Source organism: Gossypium hirsutum, chromosome D08 (genome assembly GCF_007990345.1).
Source record: "Gossypium hirsutum isolate 1008001.06 chromosome D08, Gossypium_hirsutum_v2.1, whole genome shotgun sequence".
In the NCBI taxonomy this organism is placed as follows: domain Eukaryota; kingdom Viridiplantae; phylum Streptophyta; class Magnoliopsida; order Malvales; family Malvaceae; genus Gossypium; species Gossypium hirsutum.
This window is the reverse complement of record NC_053444.1, coordinates 41,458,778-41,479,965: the sequence shown is the minus strand read 5'-3', so window position 1 is coordinate 41,479,965 and position 21,188 is coordinate 41,458,778. Positions and strand designations below refer to the sequence as shown.

The 21,188-nt window shown below is 33.1% G+C and overlaps 1 protein-coding gene across 3 annotated transcripts; it reads left to right on the top strand.

Moving 5' to 3' along the window:
* The first annotated feature begins 11,677 nt into the window (after nucleotides 1-11,677).
* On the top strand, nucleotides 11,678-20,984 carry LOC107911437 (ABC transporter F family member 3). 3 transcript variants are annotated; one of them, XM_041098176.1, is made up of 19 exons: nucleotides 11,736-12,148; nucleotides 12,270-12,482; nucleotides 12,576-12,765; nucleotides 12,941-13,149; nucleotides 13,265-13,423; nucleotides 14,709-14,837; nucleotides 14,919-15,020; nucleotides 15,123-15,269; nucleotides 15,752-15,814; nucleotides 15,919-15,965; nucleotides 16,077-16,136; nucleotides 16,359-16,441; nucleotides 16,806-16,900; nucleotides 18,306-18,392; nucleotides 18,501-18,588; nucleotides 18,957-19,042; nucleotides 19,164-19,226; nucleotides 19,339-19,499; nucleotides 20,275-20,984. In XM_041098176.1, the coding sequence occupies exons 1-18, from the start codon at nucleotides 11,945-11,947 to the stop codon at nucleotides 19,462-19,464; spliced, it is 2,151 nt and encodes a 716-aa protein (XP_040954110.1). In that variant the 5' UTR covers nucleotides 11,736-11,944; the 3' UTR covers nucleotides 19,465-19,499; nucleotides 20,275-20,984. The 3 variants fall into 3 exon arrangements, with proteins under 3 accessions (XP_040954109.1, XP_040954110.1, XP_040954108.1); XM_041098174.1 differs by having other exon boundaries at nucleotides 20,272-20,984; XM_041098175.1 differs by lacking the exon at nucleotides 20,275-20,984 and having other exon boundaries at nucleotides 11,678-12,148; nucleotides 19,339-19,673.
* Nucleotides 20,985-21,188: the final 204 nt, after the last annotated feature.

Below are 21,188 nucleotides of genomic sequence, written 5' to 3'. Positions count from 1 at the left end.
TATGCTTCTAGCATTCTAAATCCTTCAATGATTTTAATATAAACTTTACTATATAGTGATTCATGAAAGGTTGTAACAACAACCATTAGACGCAAGTTAAATCTTTTATGAACTATCTGTTCAATAATATATCTAAAGGTTATTGCATCCACCACAAAAGAATATTATATCTTTTCATAATCAATACCCGGACTTAGTGAAAAACTTCATCTTTTTATTCTGTTTTTTTTGCAAAAATACTTCATTTGTATCCTCACTGGCTTTATATTTTAGATATTTTAGCTACTGGTCTAAAAACTCAATGAATTTAATTGTACTTGAGTTGCGTCTTTCTATTTTGACCAATTTATCCCATATCTATATTTCCCAATAGATTTATTCAAGATTCACCTTTTATTCATTATTTCAACAATAATATTGCATGTAAAACCATTGTCGACCACTCTTATTATTGGTTCCACATTTTCTCGAATTGACATAACTTATTGAGATTTCTTAGATTTCTTTATTTTCACTGTTTTAATCTTTAGTTTGAGTTACCTGAATCTCTTCTGGAGATATAGTTATTAGTTATGTCTTGGGCCTCTTCTGGAGCACTTGCCTCCAGTATATGACCATCTAGAAGAATTTTCATCTTTGGAACCGATCAATCTATCATTTATTCTAGCTGATTGTCCTACTGGACTTTGATTCAAATTAAAATATTTGATGATATATAACACATGGTTATTCTCATTAAATTTGTGAATACGTCTGACAGTTAGCTTCAATAAAGTGAGTTATCTTTTTTAAACATCTGGTTCAAATTACACTCTATAAGGATCTAGATAATGATAACTCATTACAAGTAGTGATTTCATTCAACTATTATCTCTCTCCCCTTAATGTCAGGAAAACTATCAAATCAAAATATTAATCACAAAACATGTCATAATTGAATCTCCAATACAATCAAAACATTTAACAATACAAGGAGACTCATAATTAATATATATTCCCAACTTTTTTTGAGGACTCACTCATCTTTGTGAGTTATGGTAGAGCAAATGGAACATACATGCAGATACAAAAATTCAAAGGTGGGAAATATTTAGCTCCCGACTAGAAACAAATTATAATGGAGAGTATTTATAACTTATTAGTTTGATGCGTAAAACATGTAAATCAACATAATCTCATGTTGAAATAGGAAGTTTAGTTATCATAAGTAATTGTTTAGATATTAATTAGAGGCATTCAGTCAATAATTTTTTTAAACCATTAAGCGCATAAATAACAAGCTTTTACAAAAAAAATTCAAACTCATATACAACAATCAATAAAAGACTGGGATATAAACTCATCAGTATTAGCAAGATAAATTGCCTTAATTTCATAATCTAAAATTAATTCTTTAAACAAATAATCTTGCAAACGATAAGTTGAAAGTTGATAACACATATGTGATTATTTTGTAGATGCATCTACCAAAATCATATAATATCAAAATCATCCACATGGTGGATGAATGAGCCCATATTCATTTTAGAAATGCAAGACATAAAATCTCAACTTTAGCTAGTAAATTTCTAATAATCAATTTTCATTGAGAACAGACAACAAATAAGAATTTTTTAAATTAAAGAATCTTCTGTTTCTTTAATTAACGTCCATATGAATTCTCAATTAATTTTCGCATCATATATGATTCAAGATGGTCTAATTGGTCATGCCAAGTAGTAAATGTATTTGTATCAGTAAACTTCTAGTTTTATTTTAACATGCACTTCAATTGTACTAATAATGTCAATATAAATTGTGACAAATTGATAATTTTACTGTCATTCATTTTACTTTGTATCCACATATAAGTACTATTATGACATTTACTACTGGAAATGTCTAAATCAATGTGAAGTCTATAATGCCACCAAGTCAACAAAATAAATATAATTTCCAAACAATTATATGCAATATTTGTTTCAGGGAATATGTCAAAATCTTCAAATTTCCAAATTGAGTTTAATGATAAAAACAATAATTATAAAATTTATTATATTTATTGTAGACATTCACTTTAAAGAATGTGTAAAAAGTAATTCAGACAATAATGTGAGCATATATCATATTTTTTACCAATAAGATTATATAGATATCATCTAATTCAAGAAATGATAAATTAGTATAAATAATTGAGCATTCTATACTAAGAATAAACATTTGGCAACATTTTGAACCATCCATCTTGTAACACCCCAAACCTGGCCTAGATGTTATGGCCGTATATGGTGTGTCACATTGAAGTGTCTCCCAAAATTTAGACTTGTTGATAAAACTCGTTTCTTAAGTTTGGAAACCTCTTTAGTAATGTTTAACGGAACACTTAACCAAATGTTTTCCTTATTAACTGCTATTATTATATTAAGTTGATTTAAAACGTGGAAGCATTTGAAAACTCTAACGTTTAAAGTTCGTGTCTTTGAAAATAGTAATTATTTTGAAAATTCGTTTTCACCTAACTAACAGTATAATATGTAAGCAAAAGCCCAATTAAAATTTAAAACTCAAATTAAAGGCCTTATTACAAAACAAAACCCAACTTATAATTTAAAGTAAAATAAAAGCAAGTGTGAACAACAGCAGTTGTGTGGCCACCTCCGAGTCCCTCGTGGCACCGAATCGCCTAAGACTGAGGATTACCTGCGCAGTTAAGAGGAAAGAGTGAGTTTACGAAACTCAATGTGAAATCCCTTATAAGTCAATCAGTATACAACATGCAGTAGCAGTCTGGGCCTGAGCCCTATGCAGCAACAGTGTGGGCCTTAACCCAATACAGTAACAGTGTGGGCCTTAGCTTAATACCGTAACAGTACAATGTAGTAATGCAACCCATCCCAATCCAGCCAACACACCACTCCGTACCACTAACACACCATGTGGGGATAAAATCGACCCACCCAGCCAATACACCAATATCACAGCAAAGCTGCCAGTAATAATGACGTAGCAAAGCTGCCAGTAATAGTAACGCAGCAAAGCTACCAGTAACAGTATATGTGGCAAAGTCACTAGTACAGTATACTTCCCCTATATTAGAATCCCAACTCCATGCAGTATGTCATGTCATTAACTATACATGTATGTAGTATGTCATACTTAGAAACAGTCAAATATATATAACATAGAGCAAATCGGTCATACACTCATTTCAACTCCTAGGAGTATAACAGTCATTTTACCTTATAGGGGTATTTCGGTCATTTTACCCTTCAGGGTATTTCGATCATTTTACCCATCGAGGGTATTTCAGTCATTTGCCCATGAATTGCAAGTTGGGCTTACCACTCGAGTGATCGCACGTCCTTGTGGTCTCAAATGCCAGTTTTACGGCTTTTTAGCTTTTCACCGATCTACAGTTGTAGTGGGGTGATTACACACCTGATTCTATTCGCCGATAAACCTCCCACGCCTTAGAAACCTACACTTGACCAACAACCTCGAATTAATCACTTACATAGTTAAACCAACAAATAAACACAAGTGATCACAATCCGTTACTTACCACCACCTTTGATTGAGTGAAGAGGGAAATTCGTTTATCCAAAAGCAATCACAAACCTTTATCCCCTTGAATAGTTTCTAAGCACCAACCGAAATCGATAAGCACTTAAACAATAGATAATAAAGTAACTCAATACTATCACCCTTACCAAACGCAAGAGAAACAAACTACGAAAAGTGAAACACACGGTTGACCACTTAAGAAAGAAAGATTCGGCAACGAGAAAAGAAAGGAACAGAAGAAAGTAGGGAAAAATTAGAAGAGTAAATCAGCAGTAGTGCACAGAATAATGAACGGTAAAGAGGATAGGTTCAAAGAACAGCAATAGGAGAAGAGTGTATTCGGCAATCAAAGAGGAGAGAAACCGAAAGAAAGAAGAAAAGAAAAGATGAGAGAGAAGAGTATATTCGGCCAAAAAAAGAAAAATAGGCAAAAAGGAAAAGAGCAATCAAAAGAAAACGAATCCGAGAGGTAACTTCCAAAACTAGGCAAAATTCGGCACCAAAACTAAAACGAGAAACCCGAAACTCACCAAAATCACAGCAAACTGAGAGAGAAACTCCAAAAAAAGACCAAAACAGAAAACCTTTAGTGTTAAGGGACTAATTCGGCACAAACGCCCTCCCTCAGCCGAATTCTCAATGCCTCAATTACCCCAAATGGCACAACACTCCTCACTAAACAACTCCTTGATTTTCTCCTAAAATCTCTCCCTTTATCCCTCCTTGATTTTCTCTACCCGATCACAATCCCACTAATCCCTCCATGATTCACTCCTCCATTCAAATTCTACAGTATTTTAATCAAACGCCACCACCTTACTGCACAGGTGGTAAAAATAAACACTCCTCAGTGCAGCACAAGACTTGAACCTTAGACCTTAAGGAAACTTCACACACCATATTGCCACTAGACCACAAGCTCATTTTGTGACATAAAACAAACACTAATATTTATAAGGCCTACAAGCCTATGTCCAGACTCATTTAAGAGCAAAAATTAAAAATTTTGCAAAAGCCCAGACTTGAACCCAGGCTTCTCAAACACTCCCATACACGCCCAAATAACTTATCCATTAAAGCAAATAAGCAATTTGTGACAAATCATGCAAAAATTAAATACTTGAATTTTGGGGCGTTACACATCTTCTTTTTATCTATTTCTCAATAATGGCAATAAGTTAAATTTTCTTAATTGTTATGTATTGTTACATCCACTTCGGGGAATGGAGCAGAATTGGTGGAACAAATAACTTGTTATTTTGTTTAGCCATAAGGAGATATGAGATCAATTCAAAATACTTTTAAAGTCCTTTTAACAAGTGTTATGCATAATCAGTTCACTACTAAGAATAACTATCTAGGTCATGTATAGAAACAAGCCTAAATTAAATATATGAATAAAAGTCACATCTCAAACATAAAAATATTATATAATGAAAAACTAGCAATTTTTTCATAATCATCATCTTAAGCATGCATGAAATTTAATTCAAAATTTAACCATTCATACTCATAGAACTTTTCATTTACAATTGCTCATGTCATTTCCCTAAATAATAAACAAATTGAATAATATAAAACATATGAACTACTACCTTTAACAATTCTTTGAACTAAATCAAATCTGAATAAAATTTATTGGTTCATTAGCACAAATTTGCATACTAGATATGTTTTAATCAAATATATTATTTAATTATAAAACCTATTATAGCGACATAAATAAACCAGTTAATATTCATTTTCATGAACAAATGAGATGCTTGAAATAATATGTAACCCTTGTAATCAAAACTTAAAAAGAAAATCATCTCAAATATTTAAACCATATATCAAGTTGATTTAATATTTAAAGATTTACATTTTTTGTTCCACATTGAGTCTTGACGATTTTATCAAGAAATAAGAAAATTAAACTCCAGTAGTAGACTTTGAACCCAATCAAAATTTATTAATAGCAAACTTTGAGAGTAGATCTTATTTTCCAGGTGCACAACAAGTACATAACCAATGACTTTTCATACATAAGTTGTCTCTCTTCTTAAAGATTTATTGAGAATTCTTGTTCTTTTCTTGCTTTCTTCATTTTTCCACTTTTGGCGGTGAGAAATTTATTATGGCCATCCCCTATGATTATTATTATAGTCCAACTTACTACATCCACATCGAATATTATGTCTTTCGAATTTATTACATATTGTTACATTCTCTTTAGGGAATGGTTAATTTTTGTTATTAAGAACTTTTTTCAATTATAAGTAAACATGATATTAACTCTTGAAAAAAATTTCACGATATTTCTATTGTAGGAGTATATTTGATGCATGAAAAGTTTAAGTTCTCTTGTAAGTTCTTATCAGTAATATTTTTCACGTAATTTTAATTGAGAACTTATTCTGAATACTGTAGAGTTATACTCACAATTTTAAAAAAAAATTTAACTTCAGGTGTATCCAACCATAACGAGCTTTAGATAGGATTAACATATTCAATTGCTTATATTTTTCTTTTAAATTATTCTACAATTTAATTAGATATTTCATAGTCAAATATTTTTCTTTTGATCCCTTAATGGGGATGATAACAAAAAAAGATTATAAAGATAGTCACAATCAATTCAATTTAATAACAAGAGTAACATATATAAATCAATAACTCAATCCTCTCTTTTTTCATCCTTTCAAAATAGATATTTATAGCAATAGTGATTCATATGAAATATAATCTTTTCCTCAATCTCAATCTCAATATAAGATCGATTACAATAAATATCTTTTAAAACCAATACATTAACCATCACAAATTTTGTTATTTTTAGATATTGATATATTAGCTCTTCTAGAACTTTCAACTAATTTTGTACTACCAAATATTGATATATTAACTCTTCTGAAGCTTTCAACTAATTTTGTACTATCAAATACTGGAATAATATTGGTTTAAAATTTCTTTTATGCTTGCGTTCACTTTGAGAAATGCAACAAATTTAGTAAGACGAACTTATAAATGTCTCAATTGATTCTTTATTTCATAATCACTGTCGTCGCTCTAGTTATTATCACGAGTGTTATTACAAGTATTAAAAAAACTTTGCATTAATGATAACATTTATAGATTTATAATAAAAAAACAATTTAATCATAATATAAATTGTGTATAATAAAATCAATTCGTAAACTATATTTTTCTCTATTTTATACGTGAATGATATCTATAATGAAAAATCAGGGATCATATTATGATGAAAATTAAAGGGGATGCATATTAAATACATAGAGTAATTATAATGAAAGTTTATAAGCAAAGACGTAGAGTATTTATACATACAACATTTGTAAAGCATCAAATCACCTCATCCAATAGATATAAGTTTTCATGCATAATATTTATTTTAATCATGCTAACATACGATTATAATAATTGACCCAAATTAATATATAAGGATTAATTCATGCATAAACCTCAATAGTTTTCGTATCAAATTCAAAGGTTAAGGTATTCTATATGTAACACTCCTAACTCGTCTTCGTCGTCAGATTAGGGTTACAGAGCATTACCGTACAAATCCGAACAATTAATATCAAAATATATCATTAATGTCATTTAACAATAATTATTTAAATATCATTATAAACCTAGCAAACATGTACATTTGGGCCTTAAATTGGGCCTTCGAGGCCCTAAAATCAGTTTGGGAATGATTCGGAACTAAATCAAAACAAATCAAAAAATTTGGGAACAAGTTGAAAATTTTGAAAACAGGGGTCACACGGCCGTGTGACATAGCCCAAACCGTGAAACAATTGAACAAAGGGACACATGGCCGTATCCCAGCCCGTATTTTAAACCGTGTAATTCACTGAGTTAGGTCACACGGCCGTGTGACAACCCGTGTCTCAGATCGTGTGATCCATAATTAGACCCTAAAAACAAGCCATTTTAAGACCAAAACTTAATCAACCATTCCATTTGTGCATACATTCAATAGACCTAAACATCTTTCAAACACATCTAAACATACCAATTCAAACAACCTACTTCATTTAACCAATATGCCATTTAAAGGCACCACATTTATACCAAAACAACTTCAATCAAACAAGACTATAATGCCACATATTAAGCACAAAACATAGTCAATTTAGTTCCCTAATGACATCAATTTAACCATTCACATTTCACCACAAACATACCAAAAGGGCCATATATTACAAGAACTTAAAAGTGGTCAAAAGACTTAAACTTGTCAAGGCTCTAAAAGTCCATCAAACAAGACATAAACTCCAAAAGCATATTCATACCAATTTGATCATTAACTCATACAAGAACTACCATTATAAAGACATAAACTCAAAAAGCATATTCATTTCAATTTGATCCTTAACACATACAAGAACTACCATTATAAAGAGGTCCTATACATGCCATTTATAACCTTGGCCAAAATAACTCAAAAACTACCGAAGTGGTTGCTGGATAGTGTGATAGATCTCCGTCAAGCTTCCAACCAATCGAGCTTTCGATAATCTACGAAACAAAGGAAAATAACTATGTTAGCAACAAATGCTTAGTAAGCTCGTATAAACTTAAACATAACTTACCATTCATAAGCTTAATTTATAAAATGTGCATAACATCTTTACCGTACTCATAAGCTTAATACAATCCTATAAGCATCACCAAACTCACAAATTAGTAAGTTCATACATGATACATATAAGTTCAAACATATCATAAGTAGATTTTCATGTACACATCATCTATCACATTAACCATTTCATAAGATTATGAACCATTATCCAATTGTACACATACCTTGCCATTAGCCTTTACTTACCCGTTGAACCATCTAGAATTACATTGGATACTCGGGAAAGCTCATACATATTGTGCCTTTCCTTATAACCGTAACCTTTCCTTTTTAATAGTGCTCATAAGAGCTGTGGAGAATCCGTAATAAATATAGGACCTCATCCATCGGTAGGACATTCAAGACCAGCACCCGAAACATGAGACCCCTAATGACATGTCATTCGTATCCTAAAAATTCTTAAGGTTCAAATTGGATTATTTATCTATCTATTACTCAAAACATCAATATATATGCATTTTCAAGCCAGTTTATAATTAACACAACATAACCGATAATTAATCAAACTATCATTAATAATATTATAATTTATATAAACTTACTTCGATAACTATAGTCGTAGAAGTAAAGTTGGAGACTAATCCAAAGCTTTCGTCTTTCCTCGATTTAAATATGGTTGTTGTTTATCTTGATCTAAATAGATAATTTCATTCAATTAAGTACTTCAGATAACCTCACATATTCAATTCAATCTATAATTCATATAATCACAAAATTACAAAATTACCCCTCTAATTTTAACTTTTTTACAATTTAGTCCTTAAGTTCATAACTTGAAATTTAACTATTTTAACCTTTCATACATGTTAGCCGAACTTCTTAGGGACCCACATCAACCCACTTAAATCATCATTTCATAATGTTACCATGAAATTTTACTATTTTCATGAATAAGTCTTTAAACCCTAAATTCACTAAAAATTACTTAACAAAACATGTTTGTTTAACAACCAAGAGTAATAATCTATCAATTAACACCAAAACACATTCAAAAACCATCATGGCAAGTCCCTCAACCTTTAACAGTTTTGCAAATTAACCCCTACGCTAAGTAAACTAAGCTAAAACAAGCTCGAAAACATAAAAATCACTAAAAACGAAATCAAAATCACATACCATGCATCAAAAGAAGTTTGGCCGAATGTTTTTCTCTAAAAAAATGGAGAAATGGTTTTGGCTAGATCCTTTTGAGAAGATGACACAAAATTTTTTTTGTTTTACTTAATCTTTTAACATAATTATTCATTTACTAATTTAACCTTTTAAAAACTAATAAATTACACCATAACCAATCCAACATCACCCACTAACTTACATTATGGTATAATTATCAATTAGATCCATTAAGTTTCATTTCCAAAGCCACTTAGTCCATTTATTTAATAGAATTCAACTTTTTCACCTTTTTCGATTTAGTCATTTTCATTGAATTAACCTTTTAAACTGTAAAATTTCCTAATGAAAAGTTAATAGGACCTTAAAATAATCTCATAGACATTAAATAATCATAAAAAATTAACTCACTCATCGGAGTTGTGGTCTCGAAACCACTGTTTCTGACACCATTGAAATTGGGTTGTTACATTACATTTCTTAAATAACAATTTAGCATTCACAAAAACATTAAATTCAACATAAAAAAAAATCTTTTGACAGAAACATTCCACTGCTTCAAAATATATTTTCTTTTGCAATTAATAATATTAAAGATTTGAAATTTTTTTACCAAAGTTTGAGCATAAAGTCTCCTTTGGTGCCTTGTACAAAATATCAACTACGATTAAATTATTCAAATTTCTTGGTACTGTAATAAAAATTGAGTAGGAAAATGATTAAGATTAACTTAAAGTTTGGGCATGTACATACCTTAACAAAAGCCACAAGCGGATAATAAGAAAGCGCTTTTATGGTCAATGATGGAAAAACATGACGCATGATTAAATGAATTTTCTTTTCGTTTATTTTTATTGACACCATTAACGAAACCATCAATTCTTCCTCCTTTCTTGAACTGTTTGTTGGAAGGCCTTGGACGCATTGCTATATTTCAATTCCATAGAGCGCAAACCTCAATTGAAATAGCAGTAGCTTTAAGAGGCAATCGGCAACAGCAGATTTGGGGAAATTTTTGTGACTTATGGAGAAAAATAATTAAAAGAGAATCATGTTGATAATGTGTTATAAAATAAAAAGAAAGAGATTAAAGAACAAAGAAAATGGGAGAGCAAAAGAGAGTGCGTATTTTTTTGATCAATCGGAATAATCTACAGTACTTCTCCAAATTCTATATTTATAGACATAAGAAGTATAAATGAAATAGAACTCTACTTCTAATTACTATTAGAATTTAAAGTACATCAAAACTTATATTGATATTGATGGACATCCACTTAATAATAAAACATTCATAATAAAAAAGATATTAATGATAATGACGATGTTTTATTAAATGAATTTGTTTGAAAAATTAAAAGTACATAGACATAATCACTACACTAAAGGCACTAGATTTCAACAGATGATTAATTAGCTAATGACCACGCTAATAATTTTGTCCCAATTTATGTTATTTGATTTTTTTTGAAAGATTAAAAGTTCAATCGCTGTCAAATTGAAAAAAAAAAAGCTATTATTCCTTTATTGTTTTTACACATGTATGTGTTATGTGTTATGTTTATGCCTTTATTTTTTTATACATTAGATTCGAATTGTGTATGTGCTATGTTTAGGCATGTTTAAAATTTAATTAATATGTTCTAAATATGTTGCAGGTAGGATACAGTAAACAAATTGATAGTTAAATTAACAAAAAGATTTAATTAATGTAGTACTAATATTTTGAAGATTCATAGACAACGTTTTAAAGTTTAATCCGTCCCTATTTGTTTTATTTTCATAATTAACAAAAGGGTAAATTATACCGTTAATCACTAAATTATAGGTAAATTTTTGTTTTGGTCACTTAATTAAAAAAAGTTAAAATTTTATTTCTGAACTAATAAAAAATTTTCATTTAAGTCACTGAACTATCCAAAAATTTTTATTTAAGTCATTAGGCTATTAAGGTTCTTTTTTTTTTAAAGTTCCGTTAGCAAGCTTAAGCGACAATTCAATGATCTATATGGTATCCATTGACAAGTAAAAGAACATACCTGAGATTCAAAGTTGATCTGACAGTCAATTTTGGATATCGGAGAAAATAACTATTTGAATTTTGGTTCGTAAATTCATAACGTCCAAAGTTGTTTAATGGAAAAAAACTGAACTATAAAAAAGAAGGAAAAAAGAGCTTTAGATTGGTGTAAGCAATGTTAATATAATATTAATTTTAACATTCTAGTGACTTAAATTAAAAATTTTAAATAGTTCGGTGACCAAATTGTAACTTTTTTAGTTAAGTGACTGAAACGAAAATTTACCCGTAATTTAGTGACTAACAGTGAAGTTTGCCCTTTAAGAGAATTAAAAAAGAAAAAAGAAAAAAAAGGGTGTAATTTACATTTTGTTTTAAGAAAAAAAAAGGAAATACCTCTAACCCCCCCACTTCGCCCCCCCCCCCCCAAAAAAAGGACATACCGTCGATTAAACCCTAACGTTACAACACTTGTAAAATCTACTCTGGTAGCAGCAAAACCCGAAAACGTTACACATAAAAAATCAAGAAAGGGCATTCATTTCCCTTCCCATTTCCTTCCTTAATTCGATTCTTTGAACGAAACAAAGGGGACAAAGAAGAGATCAGGAATTGCCATGACTGAAGTGGCAAGCTCTGTAGTGCACGAGGTGCTAGGCCGCAGAGCCGAGGATGTGGATAAACCAATCATTGATTACATCATCAACGTCCTCGCTGACGAAGATTTCGACTTCGGAGAGGACGGTGATGGCGCCTTCGAGGCCATCGGTGAGCTCCTAGTTGCCGCCGAATGCGTTTCTGACTTTTCTGAGTGCCGCAAGGTATAGCTTCCATCGTTTCTCTTATTTCCTAATTCCATATTATACATGGATAATACTGGTTGGAAGAAAGAAAGAAAGAAACTGAATTCAATTGGTAAATTTCTTGTGGAATTCATGGCAGGTTTGTAGTACACTATCTGAGAAATTCGGAAAGCATGGGTTGGTTAAACCGAAGCCAACTGTCCGGAGCCTAGCAACGCCATTTAGGATGAATGAAGGTATGGAGGAGGCGGCTCCAAAGAAAAAGCCAGAGCCAGTTGATGGTCCATTACTGTCTGAACGCGATAAAATGAAGCTCGAGAGGAGGAAGAGAAAGGAGGAGCGCCAAAGAGAGGTATGACTAGTCAAATCAATTCTGATGTGCAGTAATGTGAAACAACTAAGAAACTATTTAATTGTTTGTGTTCTTCTGTCATGTGATGTGCAGGCACAATACCAAATGCATCTAGCAGAGATGGAAGCAGCTAGGGAAGGAATGCCTGTTGTTTGTGTGAATCATGACTCTAGTGGCGGCCCAGCTGTTAGGGATATTCATATGGAGAACTTCAATGTTTCAGTTGGTGGTCGGGATCTTATTGTTGATGGTTCAGTTACACTTTCTTTTGGAAGGCATTATGGTGGGTTATGTTCCATGTTTGCATAGAGTTGCTCTAGTACCAAGAATAGGGAAAGAAAGAAATTTAAGAACTTTATGAAGAGACATGGATATTGTTCCCATGACAATACCTTGTTGACTTCTTGCATCATTATCTTGCGAGTTGTTTCTGATCTATTATGCCATTCTCTTTGCAGGTCTTGTGGGAAGAAATGGTACAGGGAAGACAACATTCCTTAGGTATATGGCTATGCATGCTATTGAAGGAATTCCTTCAAACTGCCAGATTCTACATGTTGAGCAAGAAGTAGTTGGTGATGATACAACAGCCTTGCAGTGTGTTCTTAACTCTGATGTCGAAAGAACCCAGCTTTTGCAAGAGGAAGCTAATTTACTTGCACGACAGGTTGAAGCAATTAACTTTTTTATCTAGGAAAACAATGTATCTTTGTATTGATTCACATCACTGTTTATGTCCTTTTTCTTGTGATCTTTCTGATAACTTTATTGTTTCTCTTTAGAAAGAATTGGACCTTGAAGATGAAAATGGAAAGAGTGGAGGAGATCTAAATGGGATGCCTGATAAAGATGCCATCTCGCAAATACTTGAGCAGATATACAAAAGGCTTGAGGTCATTGATGCAGATTCTGCAGAGTCTCGTGCAGCTTCTATTCTTGCTGTAAGTTCTCAAAGAATGTCTTTGGTTGGTGACCTAAAAGTGCATGCCTGATAGGAGATACAGTAATTGCAATGAAAATGAGACAATAAGTCAAGGTTTTAATAAGTAAAAAGAAGCAGAGGAAGAAAAACCTTTCTTTTTTAATATTTTATTTTATTTAAGGAAGTCAGGTTGTAGACATGTGTTGGTTAATGTGTGCTAACCTCCTAATCTCATGATAGGAAAAGTTACTGGTACAAGACAAATCATGAAAAAGGCCTAGGATGGGTTTTCAACCCACTCAAATTAGTTGTTTGCTTTTTTGATCTTTGTTATGTGTGCTAAGTAGAAATCATAATGCAATGTTACTTCTGTTATTATGTGCTTTGGCTCCCCATAGTTGCTGATATTCATACGGAAACTGATGGCAATATTGGTTATGTCTGCAACCGTAAAAAAACATGATGCAACTGAAAATGCATCCATCACCGCAATTTAAGTCCATGATTCTAACCTCCTAATCTCATGATCAGGAAAGCTACTGCTACTAGATGAAAAAAGTAATACATTTGTTTTTAAGGATCAAACAGCTTATGAAGTGAATGGATTCTTGGCTCCCTGTTAAAGACTTGTAGGGTCTTCTCCTCCTAGAGGTTGTATTTTATGAAAAGTTCCACATTCCACTTATTCGGCTAAGAAGAGAGACTTCATTATGGACGTCAGTTGTCTGAAACCATGCTCCTAAATGGTGACAAAGTCGGTGGTGCACTCCCACTCCCTATAATTAGGTATTTTGTCTTGGACTTGGAAAGAGTAGAAAGTTGTGGCTTTGGACAGGTGTTTGTTTCTGGGATGCTTTGACTAGTCAGATGCTGGAGGAGGCAGTTGAGTAGTTATCATCAGGCTTCTCTGGGAGGTATCCTTTGTGGGGAGGGGTTCTGAGTCCCATAGTTACTTGAAGTGACATCCTAAATATCTTGAAAGAAAAAAGGAATCTTTCTGTCTGTTCTGCTTGCAGCCTGTTTAAATCCATCCGAGTCTTATTGTGAGGGAAATTTATCCCTGGACTTCCATTGTAGAACAAGTGTGCTATAGGCAAAGCATGATAAGAACTTTGGATGGGATTCAAACCACTCAAGTTATATAATTTCTTATTTGCTTTCTTTCTTGGTCCTCATTAACTACACATAGCATGTAATTTAAATAATAAATAGCATGCAGGTTGTTTTTACAATGTTGTATTTAGTTGCATAATGGACAACTTCATTCATGTTAACTATTATCTCTCTTGCTGAAAAATTTCCAGGGTCTCAGTTTCTCTCCAGAAATGCAGCAGAGGGCAACAAAAACATTTTCTGGAGGATGGAGAATGCGAATTGCTCTAGCCCGTGCACTATTTATAGAACCTGATTTGTTGCTTCTTGATGAACCTACAGTAAATTATTTGTATTACATTGTTTTGTGGCATGCATTTTTTCTGGAACCTGATAGGATGTAATTTTTATATTCTTTTCAGAATCATCTTGATCTTCATGCTGTCCTGTGGCTGGAATCTTACCTGGTGAAGTGGCCAAAAACATTTATAGTTGTGTCTCATGCTAGAGAATTCTTGAATTTGGTATTGCCCTTCTGCTATTTGTTTTCTAGTTCATCCTTTCTACAATTACCAATTGACATAATAATTTTCTGTTTCTCTTTACAATGTTGCTTTTATTTTCAGGTGGTTACTGACATTATTCATCTACAAGGACAAAAATTGACAGCCTACAAAGGAAATTATGATACCTTTGAGAAGACAAGACAGGAACAGATTAAGAACCAACAGAAAGCCGTTGAGGCAAATGAACGAGCAAGATCCCACATGCAGGTCTTCCCCGTTGAACTGAACTTAAACAATACTAATTGCTGCTGCATTTTCTTGTGTATGGTCATCTTAATAAAATTACATCAATACTATTCTTTTGTTAATTGATGTTTTTATGCAACATGTTGGTAGTTAGTCATTTAGAGCATATTTCAATCTATGACTAGTTCTTCTCTCATCCCCTCCCTCCTCCTTTAATACCATCATATCAACCATAGTGAAAATGACAAGTCTGCTTCTATTCTGTTTCATGCCAGAGAAGGCTTGGGTTATTTATAAATTTCTGTCCTACTAATTTGGCATATTAATGACATTTCATTCATGGTTTCCAGTAAGCCCCTCTATCTTTTTATGATAATTTTTTCCATTGTTAAAATAATAGATGCTTTTACTGATATATTTCTTTTTGTTTTTCATGAATTATAGTATTACATCGTGTTTGGCATATAAATCTTGTTGATTTTTTTAAAATGTTTTTTCTGCAGGCCTTTATTGATAAATTTAGGTATAATGCAAAGAGAGCATCGCTTGTTCAGTCCAGAATCAAGGTCAATTTTATATATAATTTGGGATAATTTTATGTAGTTATACTTATATTGGTCCAATTCTCTCTGTATATGCCCGAGCTGATTGGTTCCCTTTACTTCTATAGGCATTGGAGCGGATGGAGCATGTAGATGAAATTGTTAATGACCCCGAGTATATCTCCTTCAGTGCTTTTGTCTTATCAATTTTATGACCCTTGAGTTGGCTTTTAGATTCCATTGGGGTTTATTTATTTATAACTGAGTTGGCTATTTTGTTATGCAGTTACAAATTTGAGTTCCCAACCCCAGATGATAGACCAGGGCCTCCTATCATAAGTTTCAGGTTTGTTTTCAGTTCTTTAGAAGAATTTGGAATAATGATGTCAGTCCTGAAACGTCAAGTGCCAAATGGCTATTTGGTACTTTACATTTGACTTGTCTTACTTTGTGGCTCAGGTTCTGACATCTGTGTATAATTATTTTGACTTTTATCAAGTTGACTTCTTGAAGTGTTTAGGATCGGCTGCTTATTGTTCAGTGTTGATGTTTGTTGCAATGTTTGCAGTGATGCATCATTTGGCTATCCTGGGGGCCCAGTATTGTTTAAGAATCTCAATTTTGGTATAGATCTAGACAGCCGCATAGCAAGTAAGGATAATTGCTCCTTGAGTTTTTTTTTTTTCATTTAAACTTTTCGACTGTGGAACCTCATCCATGTTCCTTTCTTTTTTTCCTACTCCTTATACGGCACACTTACCTCAAAGGAAAACAAAAGAAAAAGAAATAAAAAAGGTCTCTTTAAGTGTTTGAATAAATAAAAGAAATGCTTGTACCAGGTGTAATTTATTTATAGGAAAAACTAGATGAAGATGTGATTCCAATTTATGGTGTCTCTAAATGCCCATTTTTAAGCAATCATGGATATTCGAGCAATTAATGCCTTTACTGTCATATTTTGGATATGCGCCATTTATATGGTTCATTTTTAACCTCTATTTCCACCATTATGCAGTGGTTGGTCCAAATGGGATTGGAAAGTCAACAATACTTAAATTAATTGCTGGGGAACTACAACCAATCTCTGGGACAGTTTTTCGTTCGGCTAAGGTAGCTTATATTTTCCATTTTCCTATAATTGATTTTCTGTATGTTACATATTCTTTCTCTGTTCACTTACTACTAATGAATCAAATTCTAATAATGTTGCTTCTTTTGTCTTGCAATATGCTTGAACTTTTTCCTTCTCTATTATATGACATTTTAGTCTTCTGGAGTTGGATTTAACTAGTTATTGTACTGTTTCCGGGGTGTCTCTGTCATAGACCTACTTCTATACTTTGACTATAAATACTTAATTCCTTCTACTCATTCATCGTCTTTTAAATATTTTCTTCTTTTATAATATCTGAGACCATACTGCTTCAAGTAATTGAAATTGGTAGTGTGCTTTATCTATAGGCTTTCTTATGGCCCATTCTCTTAATTCTTCATTTTCAGAACTAACCACTCACCATAATTTCTTATAGGTTTCAACATTCTGAGATCTATCCTGTACCAAATACATTACTAGGCTCTCACCTTATTAATCTGCATCATAGTCAGTTTTAGACTCCTTCATCCCATAATATTTGTCTGTCTTTAAGTTTCAGATTGCCCTAAAATGATTGTTCATTGCTAAGAGAATCCATTAATTATTTATTCCACATTCGCATTCTGTACTGTTATCATAAACTACTCCTTTCACCCTTTGATTGAGTCTTGTGCTTGACGATGGATGCTTTTTGGGAACTGTAATGCTGTTTAACATTCTTTGTTTTCTCACATAGAAAATTCAAAATTCTCCAATAATACCAATTTCCAAGGGTCTCAAGTTTAAAAAATTTGAAAAAGAGAGAAATAGCACTAATTCAATATTATACTATAGAAAAGTGACTTTTTTTTGGTACGTTACAAATCGGGGGAAGGGGGGGGTTACATCAGCAGGGTTTGAACGTTGGTCATTGGGGTGCCAAACAAGGGGCTTAATCATTGCTCCCTTGCGTTGGTGAAAAATGACATTAATTATAAGGGGATTTGGATATTCAAAATTGGATTAAGTACCAGTTATACACAAAGTACAGTGATATATTTTTGCATTTTAAATGGGGCTGACATTATGTGACATACGATTGATAACAAACTGGTCAGCTTAACAAAAACCACTAGTGGTTGTATACATGTTTGGTTGAAGGAGACTGACATTACTACATCAATTGTAGCATTGGTGAAAGCTAATATTGGTCTTGACATGTTATGCTCAAGGAAAGTGATATATTTTTGCATTTTAAATGGGGCTGACATTGTGTGACATGATTGATAACAAAACTGGTCAGCTGAACAAAAACCACTAGTGGTTGTATACATGTTTGGTTGAAGGAGACTGACATTACTACATCAACTGTCGCATTAGTGAAAGCTAATATTGGTCTTGACATGTTATGCTCAAGGAAACTGACATTATTATATCAAACAGGTTCGCATTGCTGTGTTCAGTCAACACCATGTTGATGGGCTAGACCTGTCTTCAAATCCCCTGCTATATATGATGCGCTGCTATCCAGTAAGTTTTGTGTTCTTCTGAGTCCTTACCTGTGGTGTGAGAACCATCTACAATGCTTTAAGTGACTGGATGTGGTTGAATCCCTTGTTTGATGTTTCTGTCTTGCAGGGAGTGCCTGAACAAAAACTTCGTGGACACTTGGGTTCTTTTGGTGTGACTGGAAATCTTGCACTGCAGCCAATGTATACTTTGTCTGGTATGTTTACTTACTTTCTTATCATGTTAGGATATAATGGATAATTTGAAGTTTGTTTCTATAAATCGGTAATGAGACTGAACTTTGAATCTCAAAAGGTTTTGATACTGGCTAATTGAAGGCCTACAATGAAAAACAGCAGAATGTTGTTTCTTGATGTTATAAAAGAGTTGGTTTTTGAATTGTCTTTTTTTTTTTTTTTGGTATTTGAGGCTACAAACGAGTGAGTCCTGATCATTGGGTGCATAAGTCCAGTACTTTCTACAATACATCGCATGGCTGTTGGCTGGGATTTTGCTTTACCCTATATCCTTGTGCATTTACATATGCCCAGACATGTTTCTAATTGCTTTGATTGCCAATGCTAGGCGGTCAAAAAAGTAGAGTTGCTTTTGCAAAGATAACTTTCAAGAAACCACACATAATATTGCTTGATGAGCCATCCAATCATCTTGTAAGTCGTAATATTTTTCTCTCTCTCCATATTTCTTGATATTAAGACATGGTTAAGTCTTCAATAATTCCAGGATTTGCATGGAAAGTTTTATAACCACTGACTGTGACACTGAAATTAGGATTTGGATGCTGTGGAGGCACTAATTCAAGGCCTTGTCTTGTTCCAAGGAGGGATTCTGATGGTATAAGTCGTGTTGTCTTTGTCATTTTAGTTTGCACAATAAATAAATATTAAGATTATTTTGGTCCTATTTCGAAATTCTGAGATGGAATTGTGTGTGATGGCTCCTGCAGGTTAGTCATGATGAACATCTGATATCTGGAAGTGTAGATGAACTGTGGGTGGTGTCTGAGGGGAGGGTGAACCCTTTCCATGGAACTTTCCAGGACTATAAGAAGCTCCTCCAGTCCTCTTCCTAAAAACTGTTATCCGATATCAAATTTTCTACATGAAGGTAATTCGAGGTTTAGAGCAAATTCCTTGTTTCTTTTTAGGGAAAAAAGTTTTTTTTTTGTTCAAATGCAATAAGAGGGATTTCTGGGTATGGAGTTTGAAGTAAAAAAAAAATGTTAAACTATGATTGTCTTTCTCAATTTGAGGGATAAAGCTTATTCGTTTGCTTTTGTTATTGATTCTCATGAGATTACTTGAAGCTTCATCTTTGCGCTATGAGGTCTACACCTACAGCACCGCATTTTTTTTGGGCTTAGCTATCAATTCAAATACTAAACAGTTTTTATGTAAATATATATTTAATATTTGCTGCTAATAGTTAAAAATACGAGCTTCAAAGACCAGGTTTTTCTTTTGGGGTTTCCAATTGGGCTCCATAGACGACTTGAAATGCAAGTGAAAAGCATGGCATGCCTAAGCTCAAGGGGGTTCTTAAAAAAATAAATATTCAGGCATTCGAGTACATTAAAATATCAAATCTAAGCCCTGGTCAAGCTAGTTGAAGAAGGTGCTGAAACATTCAGCTTAAATGTTCTCGCAAACTTGCGATAACTTCCTCAACCATGTTTTCGGCTACTTCTTTCCAAAACAATGTAACATAAAAAAGGTGTCAAATGCAGAGTTGTGATGTAGTTTAAACTGCAAATTATGATTATTGTGCATGCGAAGTATCGAACCCCATCCAGTACCGTGGGTGGGTACTATGATACCACTACACTAAGTGCTCGGCTTTTGATTGGACCTTATTTTTTATATTTTCTATATTATTTTAGAAGCCTTCTAGAATGCCCCTTGGCGGCTTCGCCTCCTTAACCGACAAGAGATAAAGTGAGAATCCTCCTTGAGCGGGTTTCAAATCTCAGTAATCCAATCGATTTCAGAACAAGAAGTAGAATAAGAATGGATAACAGCGAGGGCAACAATTCCCCCAGCTTGATCTCTCGTGAGAAGTTGGGAGAGGTGGCAACCTGGGTCAGCGCCACTGTGGTCTCCGCCTTTTTCTCCTCTCTCGAGCGCTTCTCCTGCGTTAACCTCTCCACCAACGACCCTGACGATGACGACAATCCCAACGAGGCCAAGGACCGCCCTCTCACCTACTCCTAAATATCTCTCTCGGTACTTGCCACGTCATATACTCTCTTGCTTTCTCTTGATTTATGGTCTTTGTATACAGAACCAAGAAAAAAGTATTAAGGAAACTTTAAATGCTCTATATTTGTTGGTCGTCCTGATTGAAAAGGGAACTCTTCTGTAATAAAGGCCTTTTTTTTTTGGATATTCAATCATCTAAGTCTGTTGGTGCTGTGTTTTCTCAAAAGTCACAAGTCAAAACCCGATCGAACAATATGGAGTTTGAATTTGATTCCTAGGTTTCGTTGTGGAACTGTCTTTTCCTTATCAGTTAAAGGAGTTACTGTGTGTGTGTGTGATTTAAATATTGAATTGTAATCTTTTGAAGCTATGCAATGAGTTCATATTAAGATGATTGATGGAGATTGGTTTAATCAGTTCTTCGGAATCTTTCAAAACTATGTGCATTTTTCATAAAGGAGAGAGTTCACATTTTCTTTTTAGGGTGTTTCATTAAGATCCGATTTCTGACTTGGATTGACTACCCATGCCTTTTCTTTGCTTGCCAAAAGGTGCAGCTCCTGGATTAACCATGTTGGTTCTATACAATCTCGTTGCT